Source organism: Elephas maximus, chromosome 20 (assembly GCF_024166365.1).
Source record: "Elephas maximus indicus isolate mEleMax1 chromosome 20, mEleMax1 primary haplotype, whole genome shotgun sequence".
Lineage (NCBI taxonomy): Eukaryota > Metazoa > Chordata > Mammalia > Proboscidea > Elephantidae > Elephas > Elephas maximus.
The window spans coordinates 28,786,083-28,812,243 of NC_064838.1; the positions used below are offsets into that span (position 1 = coordinate 28,786,083).

A 26,161-nucleotide genomic window follows, 5' to 3' on the forward strand; every position below is an offset into this window, starting at 1 on the left:
CAACTCTCTCATGCTATCTAAATTTAACCTCTCACACAAAAACATGATGTTGGTTCTGTAAAAGGGAAGCCTCATTAATTAGAACTCATTAATCCAGAATTTATTATAATTCCCTATATATGGATAATATATATAATTCCATATATATGGAATCAAAAAATTAAGATTAATATTTACAGACCTGGAAGGAGTGCTTTTTAGCTTTGTAAAAGCTCTTATTTTCAAATAGTGACTTGTTTGTAATATAAGCAAAGACCAGAACTTCTCAGGTGCTTATCTGTCTTCTTTGAAGCAGAGCCTTTCCTAGTTTACATTGCTGTATGTATTCAAAAACTATAAATTGCACAATGTCCTGTAATTCAAACTTTTGCTCTTTTGTGTTTTTTCAAATCTTTTACCCAATGTTTAAGGGTATAAATATATCCCATAGTATACTAATTTGACTATCTTCTCCCTCTTCCTCATCCTACTGTCTAGAAGAGGAAATAAATAAATAGCCCCAAAGGCAGATGGAAGCAGAATAGAGAATCAAGATGCTTAATTCCAGAATAGCCTGGAATGATCTATATTGCCTTTGTGTAGGAAAGATTAGTTAGGCCCAGGGTGGCATTGTTGAATTTGGCAGGAGCTGTTCTCAGACAGGCCAGCAGCTTCTCCAAGAACCTCATTCTTACAGTAGTCAGCACCTTCCTTCTAATCGTAGCCATTATTTAAAGCGTGCTTGTTCTCTGCTGCTTGTGCAGATTGTGTATTCCCAGGCTCTGATTCAGGTGAGTCCACCCTCAAGGAGCAAGTTATTCCAAATACAGAATTCTCACTCAACGGGCACTGTGCAGTCATTGGATAAAAATTGCATTTTCAAAAGTTATCAGTAAGAGGAAGTCATCCATGACTACCTGACCCAGTGACCGTGTCTCAGTCCTTGTCTGTTTTGACTTCTCTACACTGTAAACCACCCCTTAGCAATTTCTTTTCTGTGCCTTCTGGCAGAGAGGCCTTCTGCTGGTTCCACTTCTCTTCCCCTTCTTTTTTCTTGCCTGGCTCCTTTCCCCTTTCTATCCCCCATGGTTCAGTCTTTCATCCTCTTCCTGTTTTTCAGCAACAACAATAATAAATAGCAGTAGTAACCACTCTGTGAGCAATATAAGTCGTTATTGTGGCTAGGCACTGTGCTAAGTACTGTACAAAAATCATCCCTTTAATGTTCAAATAACACTTTAAGCTGAGTACTAGCGTTATCCTCATTTGTTGAAGATTAAACTCCTGAGGCCCAGAGAGGTAAAGTCACTTGCCCAAGGTTTCACAGCTCAGAAGACTAGAGACTCCAAAGCCAGTGCTCTTAGCAGTTACCCCCTGCAGGGTTGGCTTTCTCTTCCCCGACCGCCTCCTTCTCTGGCTGAATTTGACTGCCACACTCCTGGCTGTCTGCCCACAGCTTTTATCTGGATGCCTTGTTAAATCTCAGCCCCACCATATGCTCATCTTTTTTCCTACCACTCTGTGGTCCCGATGTCAGTTACTGGCATCGTTGCCATCCCAGGCACCAAGCTTACTTCTAGGCAGTTGCTGAACCAGCCGTTGCAATTTTAGTACCTGCTCTTCCCTTCTTTGCTTCTTCCAGAGCATCAATTCTTAAAATTCCTGTGAGATACAAATTATTTGCTTTATAAGCATTTTCCTCAAGTATTTCCAGTACCTACATGGTGACTCCATGTATGTCAGAGTAGAACTGTGTTCCACAGGGTTTTCAATGGCGGATTTTTCAGAAGTAGATCGCCAGGCCTGTGTGAAATTCTGAGACCCCCTCCGCAAGTATCACATTATATCTGGGGGTGGCACTGCGGTATCTACACTCTCAGGGACTCACCATATAAATGCAGTACAAATGTTTAAAATCATGCTCGCAGGGGATTTTATATATGCACACTTTGCTTTTGATTTTTGAATAAAAGCTCAGGCCATAGAAGTAAAACGGAGCATACATGGGTGAATGTTTTGCTCATTGGACCATTATATTGATACAGAGAGGCATTCTGTCTTGGAGCAGAAGGAGGCAACTGTTGGTGGGCTACTCTGGCGACTTTGTCACTCACCAGATAGTTGCTAAACAGCTGACCTGGGCAGGAAAATGTCCTAGCCCTGGGCATCTTCTGGGCCACAGAGCAGGCAGCTCCCTGCCCTTGCGGAGCTTCTAGTCTAGGGCACCATTTGCACCTCTCAGCCCTTGAGATAGGGAGGACAGTGGAGAAGAGGCAGAGAGAACAGGAAAAGCATAGGAGGGCTTTATGGGAGAAGTAGGGCTCTGAATCAGGTACTTGAGAGATAGTCAGGAATTTAAGAGGTGAAAAGGAGTTTTTGAGGAAGGAGTAGCAAGGGTAAAGACTGAGTATTTACTGGCACCTTGCTTCTGGGAGAAGAGACAGCACGGATTTATGGAAGAAACCCTGGAAAACTGTAACATGGTAGCTCGGAGGAATTTCTGTGGCCACTTGGAGAATGAGCCAGTCCTACCTATACCAGGAGTGCCTGGGTGGTGCAAATGGTTAAAGCGCGTGGCCGGTAGCCGAAATGTTGGAGGTTGGAGTTCACCCGGAGGCACCTCAGGAGAAAGGCTCAGTGATATACTTCTGAGACATCAGACACTGAAAACCTTAGGAAGCACAGTTCTACTCTGGCACACACAGGGTCGCCATGAGTTGAAATCGACTCAAGGGCAACTGGGTTTTGGTTAATGATACCAGCTTTAGGACCTTGGATGAGTCATTTAACTTCTTACAGCCTTAGTTTCGTTATCTGTTCAATTTATTATTATTATTATTTTTTAGTGATTCTTCTAAAAGAATTGTGTAAGTTAGATCAGCCAGTTGAGACTTTAAATACCGGGTATTTGTGCAGTTTTTGGCTAGTTACTTATTGTTGTTTTTTGTTCTTCCCCGCTAGTTGCTTTAGAAGCTCAAAAGTTCTTTGACATCTGCGTGTATTTGCACTTGCACTTCCATCTGAAAATGTTCCCCACTACTTCATTCTCCCAGGGCTTTGAATTGGTTTCAACCAGGGTTTTGAATTGGTTCAACTCCTTACTGAGAATTTGCATTCCTGACAAGGTCCCAGGTAGTTATACGTAAGAATCCCCAGGTGATCTCAGCAAGAGGTCGAACTGGAACTGATAAGTTGGGAGCTCTAGTTTCAACTCTTCTAATAGGACCTCCTCTACCAGCAGTGCTCAGATGGCCTCCTGCGCAATTAGTTTCTGGCTGCACTTTATTCTTCCTTCTCTTATAGCCCTTAGGTTATGGTCTTATAGGTTTGCCCTTTTGGCTCCTTTACTAGACTTGAGCTCCCTAAGAGCAGGGCCCTAGCTCATATTCATCCTCATATCACAGGACCAAGCACAATGCAATGCCTGGCACAAACTTGGCCCCTCAGCCACTACTCGTTGAATGCACGGATCCTTCATCTGCCTTTGGACTTCAGTGATAGTGCATACTGTGCGCAAATCCATCATGGATGTGATGAAGGGGAAGAAGCCATGGAGAACAGTGTCCATTATAGAAGCAGAACCTTGGGAAACCTCTAGTGTCAACAGCTCCCTGGCAGGAGAATATTCCAGGCTAAGTTTTGTACAGGAAAAGCCCTGGAATGTTTAATTTTTACACAGTACTTAGGGTTTTATTTTCCTAGACTTGGCTTGTTATAACATTTATCTTTGTCTTCTTTGCAGCCTGGTGGATGATCGCTGTGTTGTACAGCCAGAAGCCGGGGACCTTAACAATCCACCTAAGAAATTCAGAGGTAAGGTGGTGGCCTTCCTGGAGTGACACCTGACTCTCTTGAAAGTTCATGACGTGTGTTGCTATGTGTATTTCCTCTTTGTTTTTTCCTTTATAGCAATTGTAGGCTTATTTACTTAAGCATTTTTTTCTTTAAGTATGATTTCAATTCCAAGCCTTTTGAGTCAGTCAACTTCTTGAAGATGCCTAAATGTCAAGATATTGGGATGGTTTTAATAGCGCCTTAATTTGTCTGTGGAATAGATGTTGATAAGTGCTTATTCAGTTTAAAGGCATCCATTTGTGCAGACATATCTCCAAAGAAATAAGATTTATTTATTTATCTTGTTATAAATAAGTTCTAGTTACAAGGAACGTTTGTTATTTCAGCAGATCTCACTCTCCCTTTGGGGGCTCTGATATCCTTAGCTGTCTTAACCTGGAGTGGGAAGTTTTGACTATAGCACTTGCTGTTTCAGTTAAAAGACACAGACAGGGCAGTTTTCATACCAGTGTTGGCTTTCTTTTTAAGCCTTCTGCATTTGATGTTCTCTTTAGAAGGTAGCTTAGCTTTTCCCAGTTGATGTTTAAAACGTAGTTGGTATCTTAGATGATGAACATGTTGTTTTTTCTTATTGTTAGTGGTCCTCAGGTGTAGCTGTGGGTTAGAATAATCTGGGGAAGCTTGTAAATTAAATAGATGCTCAGGGCTGCATTCCAGGTGAATTAAGTCAGTGATTCTTACGTACAGTTGAAGTGAGAACCCAGTGGGTTAAGTATTTGACTGATGGCCTCAGTCTCAAAGGGTCTAAACATTGCCATTTGCATGATCATGTCATTTTTGTTATAAGTTCTTACTGCTTAACCAAAACCAAACCTGTTGCCATTGAGTCAGCTCCAACTCGTAGCAACCCTATAGGACACAGTAGAACTGCCTCATAGGGTTTCCAAGTCTGTAAATCTGTATAGAAGCAGACTGCTCCATCTTTCTCCTGTGGAGTGGCTGGTGGGTTTGAACTGCTGACCTTTTGGTTAGCAGTCGAGAGCTTAACCACTGCACTACCAGGGCTCCTCTCTTACTGTTTAGTGTTGTAAAAGCTGTTTGCCTTTTATGCATAAAAGCTGAAGAAATTAGAACAAAATAGAAGGCAGAGTTCAGATGGAGAACAGCCATTTGGAAGACATTTGGTATTGAGCTGCATCCAGTTGGCATGGCATTCTCAGGAGAATGTTTTCATCTGGGGATGGGGTGGGGGGACAATTTAAAAAAAAGTAATTGACATAGAGCCAGAGAGACAGGAACCTGAGGTAGGTGTTGCCTCTGTTGCCTTTTTCTTTTCAGTCCCTCCTCCATGTCGTCTTTCAAAACAAAATCCTGAATGCAGCAGAAATGAAAATTTGATCAAAGGGTTGTGATCCAGTAGCTCATAGACTTCATCCCCTATTCTGAGTAATAAAAGGACCAGGGCCTATTGATTCTGTACGGGGCTCTGTGCTAAGGACTCTGCTCCTGGAGCCATCCTTCCACCCCGTGAGGAGATTGATACGCTCAGAGGTTAAGCAGCCTGTCTGAGGTCCCGCCACGGATGGAGTGAGCATAGTGGTTCTCAACTTCGGCTGCGCAGAGAAATCACCTGGTGGGGAACTTTCAAAAAACTGATATCTGAGCTCTACCACCAGGGATTCTGTTTTAAGTGGGCATTGGGATTTCTGAAAGTTCCCCAGGTGATTCTCTTGTACAGTAAAGGTTAGGAACCATCGCTCACAGAGCCTGACCATAATGTTGTTGTTGTCAGCTGCTGTGGAGTTGCTTGACTCAGAGTGACCCCCATACAGGCCATAATGAAATGCTGCCTAGTCCTGTGCCATCCCCATAATCACTTGCATATTGAACTGTTGTGTTCCATAGGTTTTCATTGACCGGTTTTCAGAAGTAGATTGCCAGACCTTTCTTCCTAGTCTGTCTTAGTCTGAAAACTGCACTGAAGCCTATTTAGCATCATACTAACACCCAAACCTCCACTGAAGGTCACGTGGTGGCTGCACATGAGGTGCATTGGCTGGGAACCAAACTCGGGTCCCTCATGGAAAACAAGAATTCTGCCACTGAACTACCAGTGCCCTCACCAGGGCTCTAAACCATTATTACTCAGGGAGGAGCTGGTATAGCCTTGGCTTTTTCATCTGAGACCCAAGTGGAAGGATGTACATAAGGATCTCGTTGCGTGAGTCTAGTGTAAGTTCCCATCTACACATAGGCCCTGGGGGTTGGGAAGTGAACCTGGGGAAGTTTTTAATACACTGTATAAAGTTAACCAGCTGGATTATTTGAATACAAGGTGAGAACGTTAGAATACATAAGACTGTAGGGGAAGTCGAAAGAGACGTGTTTTCTTGGCATTAGGGTAAAAGTGAGAAGCCCTGGTGGTATAGTGGTTAAGCTTTCAGCTGCTAACCCAAAGGTTGATGGTTCAAACCCACTAGCTGCTCCTCGGGAAAAAGATGTGACGATCTGCTTCTCTAAAGGTTTCTCTTGAAAACCCTATGGGGCAGTTCTACTCTGACCTGTAGGACTTCTATGAGTTGGAATCAACTTGATGGCAATGGGTTTGTTTGTTTTTTCCGTTTGTTGGTTTAGGGTAAAAGTGCCTGGTGCTTAGATATCTATCTGGTGACTGATTTGAAGGGACTCTCTTGAGATAAACGCAATAGGCCGATGGAGGCCATTTGAAAAGAACCAAACTCCGTTTTATGGCTTGGCCTGGTTCAACAGGTGGCCATGTGATACTGACTTGATTTGTTGACTGCTTTTCTCCATAAATTAAAAATCAAGGTTTCTGGGTTGTGAGCCACTTTATACTTGTGGGAAAATCTGGTTCAGACCCAGCTCTGCTGCAGGCTTTGTGAATGTAGGTCACTACTGCCGGAATCCCACGCACTTTTCCTAACCCGGAGGCCCCCACACATAGGTGAGGGGTCCAGGCAGATCTCTGCCGGCTGTTGCAGGAGGCGGGCGGGGTAAGATCTGCTCCTCCTGGTGGAACCTGAGAAGCAAGTACTTAACAATTTTCCCAAGGAGTCCTTCAACTCTGGTGCAGCATACTTTTTAAAATATTTTCTAAGATGAAGAAAAAAGATCTCTCTTCTGGAAAGGATTGCTGTCTTTCCAAATATAAGTGTATTTTGAAGTTGACGTCATTTTGCTGTTTAGAAATTGTACACAGGGCAGTTGGGTAATTTGAAGGCATTTCTAGTCCATTTCCTTGTGATGCCCTTGCACCCTGGAGTTTAACAAACACATATGGAAAAGCAAAATGCTGGCAAGCGGCTGAAGGGGATGATGGAGTTTTTATCTGAGCAATCAGCAGAGCTACATTTAGTCATTTAGGTTTGCTGTTGCTTCATTGTTTTCTTGCCAAGCTATTTCCTGTATTGAGAGCCATCATAACTTGTTCTTAAGTAAATGCAAATCAAAGACCTGTTTATGCAACACTCCCTGTGGCTTCTGACTTTGGGTTCTTAATTTTGTGAGCTCCCCTTGAAATGTACAACCCTAGTGGTTAATAACATAGGCCCATAGGATCAGGCTTCCTGGGTTCAAATCCAAATTCTGCTAATTCTTAGCAGTGTAGCCCTAGAGGAATTACTTCATCCCTGGGAACCTCAGTTTTCTTAGCTGTAAAATGGGAGGTGATAATAGTACCTACCTCATAGGGTTATTGTGAAGATTAAATGTGTGTAAAGAATTTACTGGGGCAGTGGTGCTTCAGTGACAGACTTCTTGTCTTCTATGGGAAAGACCCAGGTTTGATTCCTGGCCAGTGTACCTTATGTGCAGCCTCCATTTGTCAGTGGAGGCTTGTATGTTGCTCTGATGTTGAACACGTTTCGGCAGACTTTCTAGACTAAGATAGACTAAGAAGAAAGGCCTGGCAGTCTACTTCTGAAAATCAGCCTGTGAAAACCCTATGGATCACAACAGTCCAATTTGCAGCTGATCCAGGGGATGGTGCAGAACTGGGCAGTGTTTCATTCCATTGTGTATGGGGTTGCCATGAGTCAGGGGCTGACTCAGTGGTAGCTAACAACAACAAGCTGTTAGGTATTCTTATCTTTTTATTCCTGATTCTTAACACAGAGCCTGGCAGTCATAAATGGTGGCAGAAGGAAAAGGAACTACCTGTGAATTCCATAATCATTTGAGAATAAGTGTGTGTGTGTATATATATACATGAGTCTTTTTATTTTTAAATGCTTTTGTGATTGGGGCATGCACATGGACTATATGGAGCTAGATTTGGGCTCACTGTCCCCATATACAAGCTGAGTGACCTTGACATACTAATTTTTCTGAGCTTGTTTCCTCATCTGTAAATTGAGGGAAAATACTTCCTTCCCTAGAAGGAGAATAGGATTAAAGATAATATGGGTAAAGAGTGTAATAGAGTGCTTGGTATGTGGTAATTGCTCAGTAACACTGGTAGCTGTTACTTTTCAAAGCAGATGCAGAGGAGTTGAAACTGTTGAACATGCTTGCTTTGCTCTGATGGTTAAAAGTACATTTCCAGGGGAATTGCTTTTTTTGTGACTCCCTGGAATAGCCTGTGTGCTGGAACTCTGCCTACTTGATCAATCAGAGCTTTGAGATTCATGTCTGCGGGCTCCAGGCAGCCTGAGCGTGGGCACCAGGGAGCTTATACTTACCTTGGCTTACCTTGATATCCTGGGTAGCTTCCTTTTTGCATACCTGAGTCACCCAGGGCGCTCCTGCCCCTCAGTCTGTAGGAGAGAAGATGGGGTGCACATCTGTTTCACATAAGCCAAATCTTTTCCATTATCTGAGTGAATTTAGAAGGGCAACATTCTCCTCCCAGTGGGGAGAAGAGCAGAGATGGAGAATGAGTCAGTTACTTCAGTACTTTCGTTAATATGGCGTCTTCTTAAAGCTCAAGTGTCCACACACAGCTAAGCCAGAACTGCCTTTTTCCCTGTATTTGTATTGGCTTGTCCCACAATCCTGAGTGAATAGGGAAGGCAAACATCAGATTGAAACCAGGAATAGAAACTTTGTGGTTAGCGAATTCCTTTCTCTGTATTATCTTTTCCTCTTCAATCCCTACCCACCCCTTCCCTCTGCTAAATATGAATGGCACCTTCTACAGAGAAACGATGGAAATTAACAGCCAGTGTCCACTTTTGATTCTAGAATCTCTACTGTTTAAAATACATATCCAGGCTTGTTTGGGTAGAAAGAAGGGGACTGGGGCTTTTGGGAAATAAAATAGGCTGCAGTGTTGATCCTGCCATTGATTATATAATCTCCCCTTTTAGATTGGGGCCATGGCTGAGTTCTTGCCATCAAAACTTGATCTCGTCCATTCAGGTCAAGAGGCCAATCTTTACTCCAAATTATTATTATTATTATTTTTAATTGTGCTTTAGGTAAAAGTTTATAGCTCAAGTTAGTTTCTCATTCAAAAATTTATACACACATTGTTTTGTGACATTGGTTGCAATCCCCACAATGTGATAGCACTTTCCCCCTTTTCCACCTCCAGTTCCCTGTGTCCCTTTGTCTAGTTTTCCTGTCCCTTCCTGCCTTTTCTTTCTTTTGAGCAGGAGTTGCCCATTTGGTCTTTTATGTTTGATTGAACTAAGAAGTACGTTCCTCACATGTGGTGGTGTTTGTGTTATCCAAACCAAACCAAACCCGTTGCGTCAATTCTGACTCATAGCAACGCCGGAGGACAGAGTAGAACTGCCCCATAGAGTTCCCAAGGAGCACCTGGTGGATTTGAACTGCCGACCTTTAGGTTAGCAGCTGTAGCACTTAGCCACTACGCCACCAGGGTTTCCGTTTGTGTTATAGGCCTATCTAATCTTTGGCTGAAAAGTGAGCTTTGGGAGTGGTTTCAGTTCCAAATTCTTGATCTTGGACAGTGCCGCCATACCAATGTTGTCAAATTGTGAAATTTTTAACCTTACAGAAACTCATAGTTTAAGATGGGGAAAAGTTTGGGTGGTGAAAGGCAGGGAGAATGGTGGCATTGTTATGTAATTAAGCCTCAGTAGTTTATATGAGTACTGCAGCCTTCAATGTGGATTACACCCAACATAAAGAAAACAAAAATCCTTACAACAGGACCAATAAGCAACATGGTGATAAACAGAAAAGATTGAAGGTGTCAAGGCTTTCATTTTACTTGAATCCACAATCAACATCAATGGAAGTAGTAGCCAAGAAATCAAAAGATACATTGCATTGGGCAAATCGGCTGCAAAAGACCTCTTTAAAATGTTAGAAAGCAAGGATGTCATCTTGAAGACTGAGGTGCCCCTCAGCCAAAGCATAGTGTTTTCGATCGCTTCATATGCATGTGAAAGCTGGGTGATGAACAAGGAAGACGGAAGAAGAATTTAGGCCTTTGAATTACGGTGTTGGTGAAGAATAGTGAATATACCATGGACTGCTAAAAGAACGAACAAATATATCTTGGAAGAAGCACAGCCAGTATGCTCTTTAGAAGCAAGGATGGCAAGACTTCATCTCACATACTTTAGGCATGTTATCAGGAGGGATCAGTCCCTGGAGAAGGACATCATGCTTGGTTAAGTAGAGGGTCAGTGGAAAAAGAGGAAGACCCTGAACAAGATGGTTTGACACAGTGGCAGCAACAATGGGCTCAAGCATAACAAAGATTGTGAGGATAGCACAGGACCAGGCACAGGACCGGGCAGTGTTTTGTTCTGTTATACATGGGGTCGCTATGAGTCCGAAGCAACTCAGCGACGCCTAACAACAACAGTTAATATCAATCGAGGAAGAGATCAGAGATAAAGCTGAATGTGTGGATGTTCTGGGTAAGTACCTCCCCTACCCACCCCTCCAAGTGAAGTCGATTTCAAGCACAAATAATCCAAACTAAGATAATGTATTGTGAAAATGAGTGTTCAACTCAACAAACATCGAGACCCGACTGTGTGCCAGCTGTGGTCTTGGTGGTGGGCATGCAAGATGAGCTAAACTCCCTTGCTTTAGGAGTCCTTAGGGTTTCATGGGAGAAACAGTCCCACAGTATATAGCTAACATTAATAGGGTATTTATCTTGTACAAAGCAATTCCCACGGATTATCTCACTTAATCCTTGTAGCCTACCTGTGAGGTTTAAGTATGGATATTCCCATTATGTAGATGAGGAAATGGAGGCTCCAAAAGGTTCAATAACATTCCAGTAGTCACACAGTAAGTAAAATGGCAGAAATTAGGATTTGAACCCATAGCAGATAAGTATCAGCATAATGTGCTGAATGTCACTTTTTAGAATGATTATCATTCATTGCACAAACATTATTGGGCACCTCATGTGTGCCAGCAATTTATACTCTAGGGTGGAAAAATACAGACATTCTCCAGGAATGCAATGCCTATACTTAGTTGAAATCTTTAAAGAACTTGTAGAGTTTAATTTGTTGTTCACATGGCAGCTGTTTATATGCATATAAAAGCAAAGCAGGTGAAATAACTTTCTCCATAGTGTACAGATTACCTGTGCAATCTAGTAGTTTCTGGGTCAGAGTAGATGACGACGCTTTTCTCAGGCAGTCTCTGCTTTAGCTTTGCAACACCCCCTCAGACCAGGGCTTGGGCTGACAGAGTCGGGCATCTGGCCTAGCATCTCATGACGTTTGAGTGCCAGAGTCAGGCCAGATCCCTCTTCTGAAGGAGTGGGCCCAGTGCTTCTTCCTCAATCTGCCACATGGACCTTTTTGCACACACGGCACAAGGATTCCTCCCCGTACTCCCTTCAAGCCATGGCTCTTGGCTCCTCCTCAGTCTGTAAATGAGGATGGGCCAAGTTATTACTTTTCTGCTGTCTGCCAAAGCTCTTCCTAGCTTTAATTTAGGACCATTTAAAGACAACCCCAATGTGGAAGAGAGCCAAGTTAGGAAGATGGAAGCCCTGGCGCCTGTTGACGTAATACTTTTCTACCCATTGCCAGGGCAAGCTCTGGGATAGACACTGTGCTATGCTAGAACATGATTTTGAATTCTACTTGTAGTACGAATGAGGGGGTCTAGGCTTGGGCAGATAAGTTGAACCCAGTCTCTGGGCATCTCCAGAGTACAATGTTGACTGAAGACCCCTGATTTGCTTAGCATGTGCCCTGCTTAAAATAACGATAGCTTTAGATTTGTGGTCTCAGGATAATAACTGGTGGAAGAAAAGTATGTTGCTTGGCTATGACAAGCCACACTTGGGCCTAAAGTATGGCCATGAATTTGAGGATGTGATTTGTAGCCTTTTTATTTTTGCTGAACCCTTCTGCACACCTACTAGAGAGCTTATGGATTTAGTAGGATGGCTTGGTTAAGAAAGAGAAAGAAGGACTTCACATCTCATACAGACTCTTTGTAATTGGCCTTGAACCTCCCAGCAACTATGAAAGGGGCCTCAATAAAGGTGGCATTTTTTCGTGACCAAGTGATGGGAAATATTCGAGTATCAGTAACCTACTTAACTGATCCTTGTCTTGCCTGCAATTTAGGTTGAGGCAGAGAATGGTCCTTAGAGGTTCTTTTCTCGATGTAGGAAATTGCCAAGACTGGTATAGAAGAAAAACACTGTCTGACATCAGAACTAGCTTCCAGTCCAGTGTCTGCCACTATCTGCTCTGATTCCCTGGGGAAGTCATTTATCTCTCTAGGTCTCAGTTTCCCCATCTGTTAAATGGAGTTTAAATGAAGTGACTCCCAGGATCCCCTCTGGCTGGAAACTGATTGGTGGCAGAAGCAGGTAGGTTACCATTTCACAAGAAAGCATTCTTCAGGAGCCTTATGCTGTCTAGAAGTACTTTTCCATTTCTTTAGGATTATAGGTCTTATTTGTCAAGATAAGGAGCCCCAGTATAACAGTGGTTAAACGCTTGGCTGCTAATCGAAAGGTTGGCAGTTTGAACCCGCCAGCCCTTTCTGTGGGAGAAGGATGTGGCAGTCTGCTTCTGTAAAGATTTACAGCCTTGGAAACCCTATGGCGGCAGTTCTACTCTGTCCTGTAGGGTCAATCTGGTTTTTGGGTTTTGTCAAGATAAGACTGATAGATGAGAAACAGCCAGGCCACCCAGAGGCTAGATGGGACACAACCAGGACGTGGATCATCTGGGTTAAGGTGGCCATAACAAACTCACTGGCTTACTTTCTTTCAAACAACCCTCCTTCGCTGCACATTGTTGTAGTTGTTGCTAAGCAACGTTATTTCTTCTTTTTTTCCTTTTGGCAAGGCGCTGAAGAAATGAGCCGGTATCTATTTAGTTTTAAATACCCACATGCAAAGGGGAGGGCCTAACTTAAATTTTGTTTATTCTTTTGATTCTAATCCATAACGGGTCTTTAACAGTGGGGGTGCAAGGCTTAGTTTCTGCCTGTCTTGTTAAATAAGGCAGAAAAATCAGTCTATTTGAGGTACTTGTCAAGTATAAGCCTTGAGGCGTATTGAAGGTTTGTGTGTGTGTGTGTGCATGTTTGCTTACGAGCACACTCACAGCCTTTTTGTAGGGGAGTCTCCTGCAACTTGTTTTGTATTCAAGGAAATCATTTCAAATTTAATAAAAAGATTAGTGGGTTTTTTTATAATCTTCATTTCAGATTTACAGGTTTATCTCAATCTTGCATCAACAGACTCCATTTAAAAGGAAGAAAACTGTAATTTAAATCAATTCCTGGGCAACATAGAAAATGCACAGCATGTCACACAATTGCTGGGGACGGTGCCTGCTGCTTCATTATGCTGGAGTCCCACAGGCTGTGGTGGAGCCCCTACCAGAACCCCGCCTGCTTGCTCAGAGCTTTGAGATTCATGTCTGAGGGCAGCCTGAGCATGGGCACCAGAGCTTATGCTTACCTTGATGCCCTGGGTAGCTTCCTTTTTGCATACTTGAGCCACCCATGGAAAATAGACCCGAGACCTTTGTTTCATATTCATTTATCTCCAGCAATTCAAATGTTAATGGAGATCAATTTTTTCTCTATATGTGTGGAATTCGTCCAATGCAACAAATAATTGTACTTTGTCATCAAATCGAATCCCAGTAATGCTGTTGTACGTAGGGTCGCTGTGAGTTGGAACGGACTTGACGGCACCGAACAGCAGCAACAACAATTGCTATTGTTGGAGCCCTGGTGGTGCAGTGGTTAAGAACGTGGCTGCTGACCAAAGGTTGGCAGTTCAAGTCTGCCAGCTGTTCCTTGGAAACCCTATGGGGCAGTTCTACTCTGTCCTAAAGGTTTGCTATGAGTTGAAATCAACTCAGCGGCAACAGATTTGGTTTTTTGGGTACTGCTATTGTGGTTTCTCCCACTGTGGACTAAACTGATTTGGAAATCAATACAGTTCTCCTGAAAACAGTCAACACTGAATGATTAAGGACCTTGTGTTGAAGAGTTTTATAATCCTGTGTTTAGAGTGTTGATGAAGATACGTGCTGAATCGCTTGAGCTTAAGGTAACTCTTCCCTTTCCTTGACAAGTGAGGAAATTAGAGAGATGTAGGAAACCTTCGGTGAAAATGAGGTAAACCCTCCATGAGACGGACTGACACGATAGCCACAACCATAGACTCAGAAGTACCAAGATCATGAAGGTGGTGCAGGACCTGACAAGGTTTCGTTCTGTTATGCAAAGGTCTTCATGAGGCGGAGTGACTCGAAGGCAACTAACAACAACAGGAAGCCTCTGGGATGGAAGAGCAATTCTGTGTCAAAATTGGGATTAGGACGCACCCTGAGTTTCCACCTGCACAGCTTTTTAGTCTGCTGTGTTTGGGCCAAGGATTAAATTTTTTTTTGTCCCATCAACCTGTGTAATAATGATAATTTGTCTTCTGTAAATAAAAATAGTAGTGAATACCTTGGATAGTGCTCACATACAATAATTAATTTTATTTATTTCTTCAATCGCTATAGCTCTCTTACACATGTTAATTTATTTAATCCACACAACAACCCCATCAGGCAGGTACAGTAACCCCTTCTATGGATGAGGAAACTGAGGCCCAAGATGTTGAGTATTTGGTCCAAGATCTTACAGCTAGAATTGGCAGAGCTAGGATTTGAACCCAGTCAGACTCCAGAAACCCTTCTCCTGACACCTACTCTGCACTACCTTTAGAAGGGAACTGGCCTTGAAATTAATGGATTCCTTACTCAGTTTCCTTTTCTACTACCCCAAAATATTTCATTCCGAGATATGTTGCCACAAGAAACAAATGCCTATATAGTAGAGGTACTTGCTAGCACCTACTTAACGAACTCAAGTGGTTAAAAGCTTGGCTGCTAACCAAAAGGTCCACAGTTCAAATCTACCAGCTGCTCACTGGAAACCCCATGAGACAGTTCTACTTTGTCCTGCAGGGTTGCTGTAAGTCGGACTCAACTTGATGGCAGTGGGTTTGATTTGGGTTGGTTATTGTAGCATTTATCACAGTTATCTTCTACTCGCCTGTCTCCATAGCTAGATTTTGGAGCGCCTGGAGGGACTCGACAGCAATGGATTTGGCTTTTTGGTTTACAGGGACCAATGGAACCCTGATGGCATAGTGATTAAAAGCTTGGCTGCTAACCAAAAAGTCAGCAGTTTGAATTCACCAGCCATTCCTTGGAAACCTTTTGGGGCAGTTCTACTCTGTCCCATAGGGTTACTATGAGTTGAAATGGACTTGATGGCAACGGGTATTTTTTTGTTCTTGTTTGTTTAGAGGGACCAAATCTTGCCCTGCATTCCTGGCCCAGTGTCTGCCATAATATGGGTACTTAGTTAAAAGCAAGCCGGTTGGAAAGAAATAAGCATTCCTTCTAATATGGTTTTCATTGTTCCCGATTCTAGAAGTGTTCTTGCTGATGGCATTATAGGTTAACTGATTGCTGATCATTTTACAGTGATGTCTTACACTGTCCTATAATCTCTTTTTTAAACTGCCAGAATCTGGTACTTCTGGAAAGATCTCTCATAGTTGACTTGCTTTCTTCCTGGGAAGTGGACTTCTACTGGCCTCATCCTCTGAGAGTATCTTATCCTCGACCCCTGAATGTTTTATCTTTTTTTTTGGTTCTTCATGCCATTAGTTTGAAGATTCCTTAATTTCATTCAATACATGATGAAGAAATAATTAATTGCTTGCATCTTGTGTGCCTGGCATTCTGGTAGGGTCTTTTGCTCTTAACCATTGGGATACCCATGTGATTTGGGTGGTGTTGTTATCCCCATTTTACAGTTGGGCATGATTGTTGTTGATAAGTGTGGTTGAGTCACTTCCGACTCATAGCGACCCTATGTACTACAGAATGAAACACCACCTGGTACTGTGCCATGCTCATAACGCTGTTATGTTTGATCCCATTGTTGCAGCCACTGTGTCAGTCCATCTCGTTGATGGTCTTCCTCTGTTTCCCTGACTCTGTACTTTTCCAAGCATGATGTCTTTCTCCCGGGACTGATCCCTCCCGATAACATGTCCAAAGTATGTAAGATGTAGTCTCGCCATCTTTGCTTCTAAGGACCGTTCTGGTTCCTCTTCTAAGACAGATCTGTTCATTCTTTTGGCAGTCTGTGATATATTCAATATTCTTCACCAACACCACGACTCAAAGGCATCAATTCTTCAGTCTTTCTTATTCATTGTCCGGCTTTCGCATGCATATTGTGCGATTGAAAAGACCATGGCTTGGTATCATTAGGCCCAGGGAAGTTCAGCAACCAAGCTGAAGCTGAGATTTGAACCCAAGTAAATAAATAGCATTGTGCTGCACAGAAAACATCTAGGACCTCTTACCTTGTCCTGAGTTCCATATTTAAGAGGCACCTTGCTCAGTGGGAATAAAGCTAAGGAGGGGAGACAAAGAGGATAGGTCTTAAAACCATACCGCCTGATGAATAACTGAGAGATCTTGAGACATTTTAGACTAGCTCGAGCAACAGCATTTCTTACGAAAGTTGCTACAACAGGCTTTGCCCCGTTTCTGCATTTCTACCTGAGCCTCCTTCATGCCTGAGTATAGTCACCCCTCCAACCCATCATTCACTGCATTCGCTGTGATGATGTCACTTGGCTGCTTGGAGCCCTTTCTCAAGGTCGCAGGACCCTGCATGAGTGGGCCTGCTTACCACTCAACCTCATCTGCAGCCCCCACTCCACATTCTGTGCTCCCAGCAGACTGATTTTTTTCCTCTTGGCAGTCAGCATGCTTTCTCTTCTCTCTGGCCCTGTACGTATGCTTTTTCTTTTGTCTGCAGTCATCTCCCCACCCCCATTCTTTCATGCCCACTGTCTTCACTGACCCTTTATGTCCAAATAAGCTGCCATGTCTGTGCACAGACTCTGAAGCCATACTGCTTGGGTTTGACTCTCAGCTCTGCTGTTTACTGGTCATGTCACCTTGGACATGTTACTTAACCTCCCAGTGCCTCTATCTTCTGATCTTTTACATGGGGGAATAGTTAGATATGTTCACAGGATTAAATGAGTTAATTAGGTAAAGCACTTAAAGGAGTACCAGACTCAGATGTAGGAGTCCCGGGGTGGTGCAAACAGCTAATGCATTTGACTGCTAACTGACAGGCTGGCAGCTTGTTCTGCCCAGAGGCGCCTGGGAAGAAAGACCTGGTGATTTGCTTCTGGAAAATCAGCCATTGAAAACCCTATGGATGATGGTACCTGGCTACCACTACCAACTGCTCTGACTGAGATTTTACAATAGAGGGTCTCGGACAGAGCAAGAGAAAAATGTAGAACAAAAGATCAAATTTACAAAAAAGACCAGACTTACTGGTCTGACAGAGACCTGAGGAACTTCCAGGACTGTGGCCCCCAGACACCCTTCTAAATCAGACTTGAAGCCACTCTCGAAATACACTTTTCAGCCAAAGATTAGGCAGGCCTATGAGACAAACAATAAGACACGTGAGGAATGTGCTTCTTAGATCGTTCAAGTATATGCATCAAATGGGCAACACCTGCCCAAAAACAAAGATGAGAAGGCAGAAGGGACAGGAAAACTGGATGAATGGAACCGGGGAGCCCAGGGTGTAAAGGGAAAATAATAATAATAAATAAAAAACCCTAGGGAGCATAGTTCTCCCTTGATACTCTGACACACATGGGGTCACCGTTAGTTGGAATTAACTCAATAGCAACTTTTTTGCTGGGGACGGGGAGGGGGGGCTCATATTAAATGCCTTGAATCTGGTACTCACACTGGATTTTGACTTAACACTTACCCTACTCCATTGTCCATGAGGTTAGAAACTGTATCTGCTTGTTTATCTGTGTCTCCCTAAGGCTTTCTACAGACCCTGGCCCATAGGAGACACTTAAATATGTGTAGAGTGGATGACAAGAGACCTCTAGGGTATTGCTTCTGAAACGTGAATTTGCATAGGTATCACCTGGGATCCTGTTAACAGTGCAGATTTGTGAGTGAGAGTCTGCATTTCCAACAACCTTCCAGGTCATCCTAATAGTGCAGGGCTCTGAGGGATGACTAGCAGCTGATATTCTCATACTTTAGGGCTATCGTATGGAAGATAGGTTGAGCCTGGAACAATAGGGAATTAGGGCCTGTGGATAAAAGTGACCAGAGATAGAGTTTTGAGTATAAGCACCTGGCTTCTAACTGTAGCTGCTGAAGAATTGCTCGGTGAGTGGCCTGCTTCAAATTACTGAGTTTCCCCTGGTTAGAACGGGACTGGCCATCTGTCAGGGATTTTGGAGAGGGAATTTCTGCTCTGGGACAGAGGTTAGGTAGATGATTCCATTTGACTTGAAGTGTCTGTTTTCCCACTGAAGAGCCCAGCTGTTCCTTGTGTTTTTGCTTCCTGTGGAAGCCGGGTGGTTGGGAGCATGGGTCAACCAACAGCTGGGGAGAATACAGATACACTCTCCAGAGGAGAAGCTCTCAGGAAGCCAAATGTGTTCGGTCCAACTGGTAGAGAACATTGCAAATTAGTGGCAAGATAGAATTATTGAGTATATAAAAAAGTGAACTAATTAAAAAAAAAAAAAAAACTTTCCAAGGAGAGGTCCTGCAAAATCTGAGTTTAGTGAGTAGGTAAGATGTATTGGCAACCCCATGTATGTCAGAGGACAGCTGTGCTCTGGAGGGTTTTCAATGACTGATTTTTCGGGAAATAGATCACCAGGGCTTTCTTTTGAGTTGTCTCTGGTTGGAATTGAACCCCCAACCTTTCAAGTCAAATGTATCAGCCATTTGTCGTTTGTACTACCAGGTTGCCATGAGTTGGAGTCGACTCAAAAGCAACTAGTAAGAGGTAGTTGGGAGGCAATAGAGCATAGTGGTTATGCTGGCTCTGGAGTCGGCGTGGAGTCAAATCCTTGGCCCACCACTTCCTGGCTGTGTGACCACGGGCAGATCACTTCCCCTCTCCAAACCTTAGTTGTTAACCCATCTGCAAACTGTGATTAATAATTGTATTAAACCAATAGGATTGTTTTAGGGTACTTTAGGATGTTTTAAAGGTCCTTGGGTGGCACAAACTGTTGGCTCTTGGCTACTCACCAAAAATCAGTGGTTCAAACCCACTCAGTGGTGCCGCAGAAGAAAGGCCCGACAGTCTGCTTTTGTAAAGATTATGGCCGAGAACGCCCTGATGGACCACAGTTCTGTTCCATGACATGGGGCCGCCGTGAGTCGGCATCGACTCAACGGCAGTGGGTTTGGTTTTTGGTTTAAGCTCTTTTAGGACGACATGATGCATATGTAGTATACTTAGCAATATGCCTAGCACAACCTAAGCACACAATAAGTAGTAGCTATTGTGACTAAATTTGCAACCAGCAGCTTTTAAGACATCTTTCAGGAAGATCAGCCATGGTTCTTGCTGCCTTCTAAAACATGGATATGTCTGTTTTAAAATTTCGGTACAGATCTGAGTATACACAGATGTCCATAACCTGGACAGACTTTAACTTTGCTGAATTTCTTAGCTGTTACTGCGTGTGCCTTATAATTGAGAGGAAGCTCTGGAGCTTGTGGCCTCTTGAATAGAAGCCATCAGGTCTTTCTCCTTTTGCACATGTCTTGATCAGAGCCTCAGTTACTGGTGGCTCATGTGCTCAAGATGGTAATCCTGCCTACTTTATAGAATTACAAGCCTAGCCAAGAGAGGAAGTTGTGTTTATCTTAACCCGAACAGCAGGCATTCCAGCGGCTCTTGACAGACAGGAGGAAGATCTTGCCAATTTGCCACTTTCCTGAAAGCCCCTGTGGGTTTTTTGTAAGTTTTGGGGGGCTCCTGCCGGTGGGTATGTGGAGTAACCTTCTGTACCTGGCTTTCAAGGGCAGGTGAGGTCCCAGGCGAAGGGCTATGCCCAGGGGCTACTTCCTGTGTCGTATTGGCCAAGGTGGGGGAATCTCCCCACAAGGTGCGAGGTCGGCATTACCCTTCTAAGAGGCAAGAACTGTGCTGTGTCCATTGGAGCTGGTTTGGGGGATATAAATGGAGAATGGCAACAGGTGTAATGGGAAAAATAAATCTCTTCAAAGAGCCGATCTTTTTTCTTCCTTCACAAAGCAATCGCTGCAGGCCAGTGGAGAAATGAATCTAATTTGAGCAGTTGCAGTAATGGAGAAAATAAATTGGGCAATTATTCCCTCTTACTGAGATTTAAAAGTTCCCTTTTCATCTAGTATTTTTCCGGGTACATTTGAGTTCCAATTTGGGTGCTTCTGAAATGTCTGGATGTTTTGTGCTGCCAAAATTATATGTGTCTAAAAATGTTATCAGTGATGAAACTCATATATAAGTTCATTTGGACTTATGCTAGCAAATGTCTATGACTGAACTTCCCTTCCTCCCACTGCCCCAACCATTCCCAGAAATGGGGTGTTTCAGTAAAGGTGGGAAATTGGATCATCTGGCCCGGGTTTAGCCATGAAGTGGGAAACCATCACTTGAGAACTTTGCTTCTGTCACGTTGACAAAGAGTACTGGGGTTTTGTTGCCATAGTTTCAGTGAAAAATCTGACCTTAGCTACAATAACATACAGTTAGAAAGAACTAGCTAATCGGTTTTCTAAAATTAGTGTTCTCTAGTACATAAACCACTAGGAACAGGGTATTTAATTAAATATTATACAAGGATATGAAAGCCCAAGGGAATGTAGTCCCCTGATCAGGCAGGGGGAGGGAGGAAACCCATAATTCTCTTTTCTTGGTCTCTTGCAAGCTAGGACTTTTCTAACAGTAGTGTTGATATTATTTTCATATCTGTCAGGAATGAAGATGTAAAACTTGCTGAGAGCAAGACAGCATTCAGCATTATTTCCAGTTGTCCCCTACAGGATATATACTGTTGTTGGGCCGGGACTCTGACAAGGAAGGACCCTTGTGGTGATCTTGTAGTCAGCTTGGTGTAATGGAAAGGCATTTGAAATCTGGGCATTTTTGAGCAACTAACTTCTAGACTCTTGTTTCTTTGAATGTCTAATGTGTGATGAGGTGGGGCCAAAACCTCCTTGTCGGAAGCCGAACCTGCATTCTGAGGCCAACTGTGTGTTACTTTCTTCAACCCCAGTGTCCACTGGTCACTGAGCACTGCTTTAGCCCACCACCGTTCCCAAGCAATGGTCTTTATGTAGCGTAAGCCACTGGGTGACAGAGCTCATAGTATCTTCTTTTAGTAGGAGGACAGCAAGCCTAGCTTCCTCACTAGACTTCTGATGGCATTTTTTTTTTTTCTCTTTTGCCCGTATGCTTGACTTCTTTTTATTGTGAAGTGCTTGAAAAATAGCTGAACGGCCATGAATATTATAGCTTTACTTTTCCTTCCCAGGATTGAAATCACGTATAATGTGTTTCCATGTGTATCTTCAGGAAATCTTCATTTCATAACATGTGATTAGCTCAGAATTTCTTGATCATTTCTGGGCCCTCTTTGAAAGAACCTAGAAGTTATGGAGTCTCTGTTCAAAAAAATGCACGTTTAATAGTTTTTTTCCTGCCATTTCATGGAGTTTGCCATCTCTTGTCACTTACCTAGTAAGATATCTTGCAAGAGCTCATCCTTTTGGTGCTGGCTGAATGTCTCAGTAACATGTCAACCCAGAAAGCTGGAGTACCATTTTTGGAGCAAACTGGATTTTAGGTTTTGTGATCTCAGGACATATAATCTTGATTTCTAGTTGGCATCTTGCCTAATTTTTCATCAGTGGTGTGGATGCATTTGAATTCAATTGTTTGCGAAGTTTATCACTAATTGGAAACATTGCTCAGGGTTTTCTGAAATTTCCGTTGTTGCTTCCCCGAGTCATCTTTTTTTAAAAAAATAATATTTTATTGTGTTTTTGGTGATAGTTTACATAGCAAAACAGGTTCCCATTTGGAAGTTTCTACACAAATTGTTCAGTGATATTAGTTACATTTTTCACAGCATTCTCTTTAATTGCCTTCTGGTTGTTCTGTTTCCAGTACTCTAGTTTCCCTGTCCCCTTATCTTCTCATCTTTGCTTTAGAGTAGTTGTTGACCTTTTGATCTCATATAGATTCTTTTTAATTAAAATGAAATAAAAAAAAATTGTACTTTAGATGAAGCTTTACAGAGCAAACTAGTTTCTCATTAAACAGTACACATATTGTTTTATGACATTGGTTAACAACCCCACGACATGTCAACACTCTCCCTTCTCAACCTTGGGTTCCCTATTACCAGCTTTCCTGTTCCCTCCTGCCTTCTCATCCTTGCCATTGGGCTGGTGTGCTGCTTTAGTCTTGTCTTGTCTTATGAACCTGTCCAATCGTTGGCTGAAGGGTGAACTTCAGGGGTGACTTCATTACTGAGCTGAAAGGGTGTCCGGGGGCCATACTCTCAGGGTTTCTCCAGTCTCTGTCAGGCCAGCAAGCCTGGTCTTTCTTTCTGAGCTAGAATTTTGTCCTGCATTTTTCTCAGCTCCGTCCGGGACCCTTATAGATGGTTTTTTAATGGAGCACTGTACTCACAGGTAATATCCTTTGTGTGCCAATCTGTTATTTCACTAAAAGGTGACCTCAGGATAGTTTCAGTTCAAGGTTTAAAGAATACCTCAGGGCAATCATCTCAAGGAGTCCTCTAGTCTCAACTGGTCCAGTAAGTCACAATTTTTTAAGAATTTGAGTTCTGTTCTACATTTTTCTTCCATTTTATCAGGGTCCATCTACTGTGGCCCTGATAAGAATGGTCAGTAGTGGTAGCCAGTCACCATCTAGTTCTTCTGGGATCGTGTCATTGCATCTAGATACGTTTTCTCTCAGTTTCATCTTTATGATTTCAGCTTTGCTGCAGGGAACTTTCTATTTTATCTTTTTTGAGTCAATTATTTCATAGAATTTGCAGTGTGAGATATATTTAAGGAAATATAAGCATTTTTCATATGACTTTTTCACCATCTTGTATGTTTCTGTAGTAGCATCTTAATTATTGCACTGGAAAATATGTCCTGGGCAAGACTCTTGGAAACATAGTCCCAAAGATCATTGGATTGTGCAAGCTTCTTGTCTATTCACAATGTCATCTACCTGGATGAATAGAAATGGCCCCTGCTCTTAAGGAATTTGCAATCTTATGAGGAGAGATGAGTGAGAACTACTTTGTGGATTATTATGGAGAATATTGAATCCCAGACATGTTTTTACTTCCCTAATGTTCATCAAGGAAACCCTGGTGGCGTAGTGGTTAAGTGCTACAGCTGCTAACCAAAAGGTCAGCAGTTCAGATCCACCAGGTTCTCTTTAGGAACTCCATGGAGCAATTCTACTCTGTCCTGTTGGAATCAACTCAACAGCAATGGGTATAGGAATGTTTATCAAAAGGTCACTGGGTGGTGCAAAGGATTTATGCTCAGGTGGTAACTGAAAGGTTGGCGGTTCAAATCCACCCAGCAGCACTGTGTAAGCAAAGGCACGGCAATTTGCTTCTGTAAGGATTACAGCCAAGAAAACCCTGTGGAGCAGTTCTACTCTATAACGGAGTTCCTCAGTAATCAACAGTATGTGACAACAGCTGCAACCATGTTCATATTAGTCCATCTATTTAATCAGGTCACTGTGTTCAGAGAGTTTGAATTCATTTGAGTAATAGTTTAAGAAAGATTCAGTTAGGATGCTTGCTGGAAGAGTGACAGCCTGAATTTAAAACTTTCTCTGGATAACCTTACTTTCGTTGCCAACATGTCCTCAGGCCTTTCCATTAAAAAAGAAAAATCGAGTTGATACGAATATCATTGAAGAGGTTAGGTGCGATGTTCTTCAGTGGAATGGTGAACTAGTCAGGACTCTTGATTATGTGTGATAATCACTTTGGAGCAGCTTAAACAGAAAGGGAATTTTATTGGCTCAAAGAATCCCAGCTCAACAACCGAATTGCTTTAAGGGCAGAGATGGGGCAGGGACTCAGGAACAGACAGAGTGAGGCACCTGGGTACCTTCAGCAGTTCTAGTCCTGTCTCTCCTATGTTCCTCCCTGCACATTTGCTACTTTATGCTCTTGTCCTGTCTTCCAAGGTTATACCATACCCTTAAACGGAATCGTGGCGTTTTCCCCATTTCTCCGTTCTCTACAAAAGTTTGTGTAACATTGGAATGATCTGTTCCTTGATAGTTTGGTAGAACCTGCAAGGAAAGCAGTCTCAGCCATTTGTTTTTTTTTAATGGAAAGATTTACTGCTGATTTTATTTCCTTATGTCTTTAAAGGGCTATTTCTTCTTAGGTCAGTCTTCTAGACATTTACCCATGTCATCTAAGTTTTCAAACCTATAATATCCTCTTATTATCTTCTCTCTGAAGTGTCTAGTTTGGTCCCTGTGGTAGGCCGAATAACGGTCCCCCAATGATGTCCATGTTCTAATCCGCAGAACCTGTGAATACGTTGCCTTCCTTACCTGGTATAAGAGACTTCACAAGTGTGATTAAGTTAAAGTTCTTGAGATGAGGAGATTATCCTGGATTATCTAGATGGCCTGAAGCAATAACCACAATCCTTATAAGAGGGAGACAGTAGGATTTGAGTTAGTAGTAGGAGATGTGACCATGGAAGCAAGAGGTTGGAGTGATGTAAAAAAGGGGCCACGAGCCAAGGAATGCAGACAGCCTCTAGAAGCTGAAAGCCTGAAGCCTACAGAAGGAATGCCCTGCTGATACTCTGATTTAAGACTTCTTTCTTTTATGACTTCAAGAGAATAAATTTGTGTTGCTTTAAGCCACTGAATTTTTTGTAATTTGGTATTTAAAGCAGCAGTGCTGTTGTTAATAGTTGCCATGAGTCAGCTCCAACTCATGGCAACCTTTTGTATAACAACGAAACGTTGCCCTGTCCTGAGGCGTCCTCACAGTTGTTAGTGTGTTTGAGTCCGTTGCTGTTGCAGTTGTGTCAGTCCACCTCATTGAGGGTTTCCCTCATTTTCATTGACACTCTACTTTACCAAACATGATGTCCTTTCCAGTGATTGGTCTTTCTTGATGATGTGTCTAAAGTAAGTGAACAATCCAAACCTGTTGCCATCGAGTCAATTCTGACTCAGAGTGACCCTATAGGACAGAGGAGAACTGCCCCGTAGGGTTTCCAAGGAGCACCTGGTGGACTCGAACTGCCAACCTTCTCTTAACCGCTACGCCACCAGGGTTTCCAAGTGAGCAGTAGGAATGCTATAGTAATATGCCAAATATTATTTATTTGTGCATTCCTTTTTTTTTTCCTGAATAAGGATTGACACAGATTTGTTTGTCTTACTGGTCTTTTTAAAACAAATTTTGGCTTTGTGTATTCTTTCTGTAGTAGATTGGTTTTCAAATGTATTAATTTCTGCCCTTATTCTTCCTTCTACCTTCTCTGGATTTATTCTGCCCTTCCTTTATTACTTTTTTTTTTTCTCTCCTTTATTACTCTCTTAAATTACTACTCAGCTTACAAATTCTGAACCCTTTTCAAGTTGTAATATAAGCATCTAAAATTATTAATTCCCTTTAAATATTGCTTTAGTTACGAGTGGTTGGTGGTTTGAACACACCTAGCAGGGCCATGGAAGAAAGGCCTGGTGATCTGCTTCTGTAAAGATTACAGCCAAGAGAAACCTGTGGAGCGGTCCTACACTGTAACACGTGGGGTCACCTTGAGTTGGAATCAACTCTCCGGCAATGGTTTTTTTTTTTCTTTAATATTTAAGTTCTAAATATTTTCTTATTTCTGTTTTTACTTCTTAGACTCATAAGTTATTTAGAAATGTTTTTATTTCCAATTGTATGGGGGCGTGGATTTCTAGTTCTCTCTTTTTAAGAAGAAGTGTTTTATAACTTAGTTTTATGTTGGTCTGGTAAAATGGTCTGTATTATATCAGTCCTTTAAAATTTGAG

The 26,161-nt window shown here is 42.6% G+C and overlaps 1 protein-coding gene across 1 annotated transcript in view; it reads left to right on the forward strand.

Moving 5' to 3' along the window:
* ITPR1 (inositol 1,4,5-trisphosphate receptor type 1) overlaps positions 1-26,161 on the forward strand; it is a 382,998-nt gene that overhangs the window by 25,618 nt on the left and 331,219 nt on the right. The window contains exon 4 of the mRNA XM_049862511.1: positions 3,722-3,792. Coding sequence (XP_049718468.1) covers positions 3,722-3,792 — 71 coding nt within the window. The remainder of the gene's footprint in view (positions 1-3,721; positions 3,793-26,161) is intronic.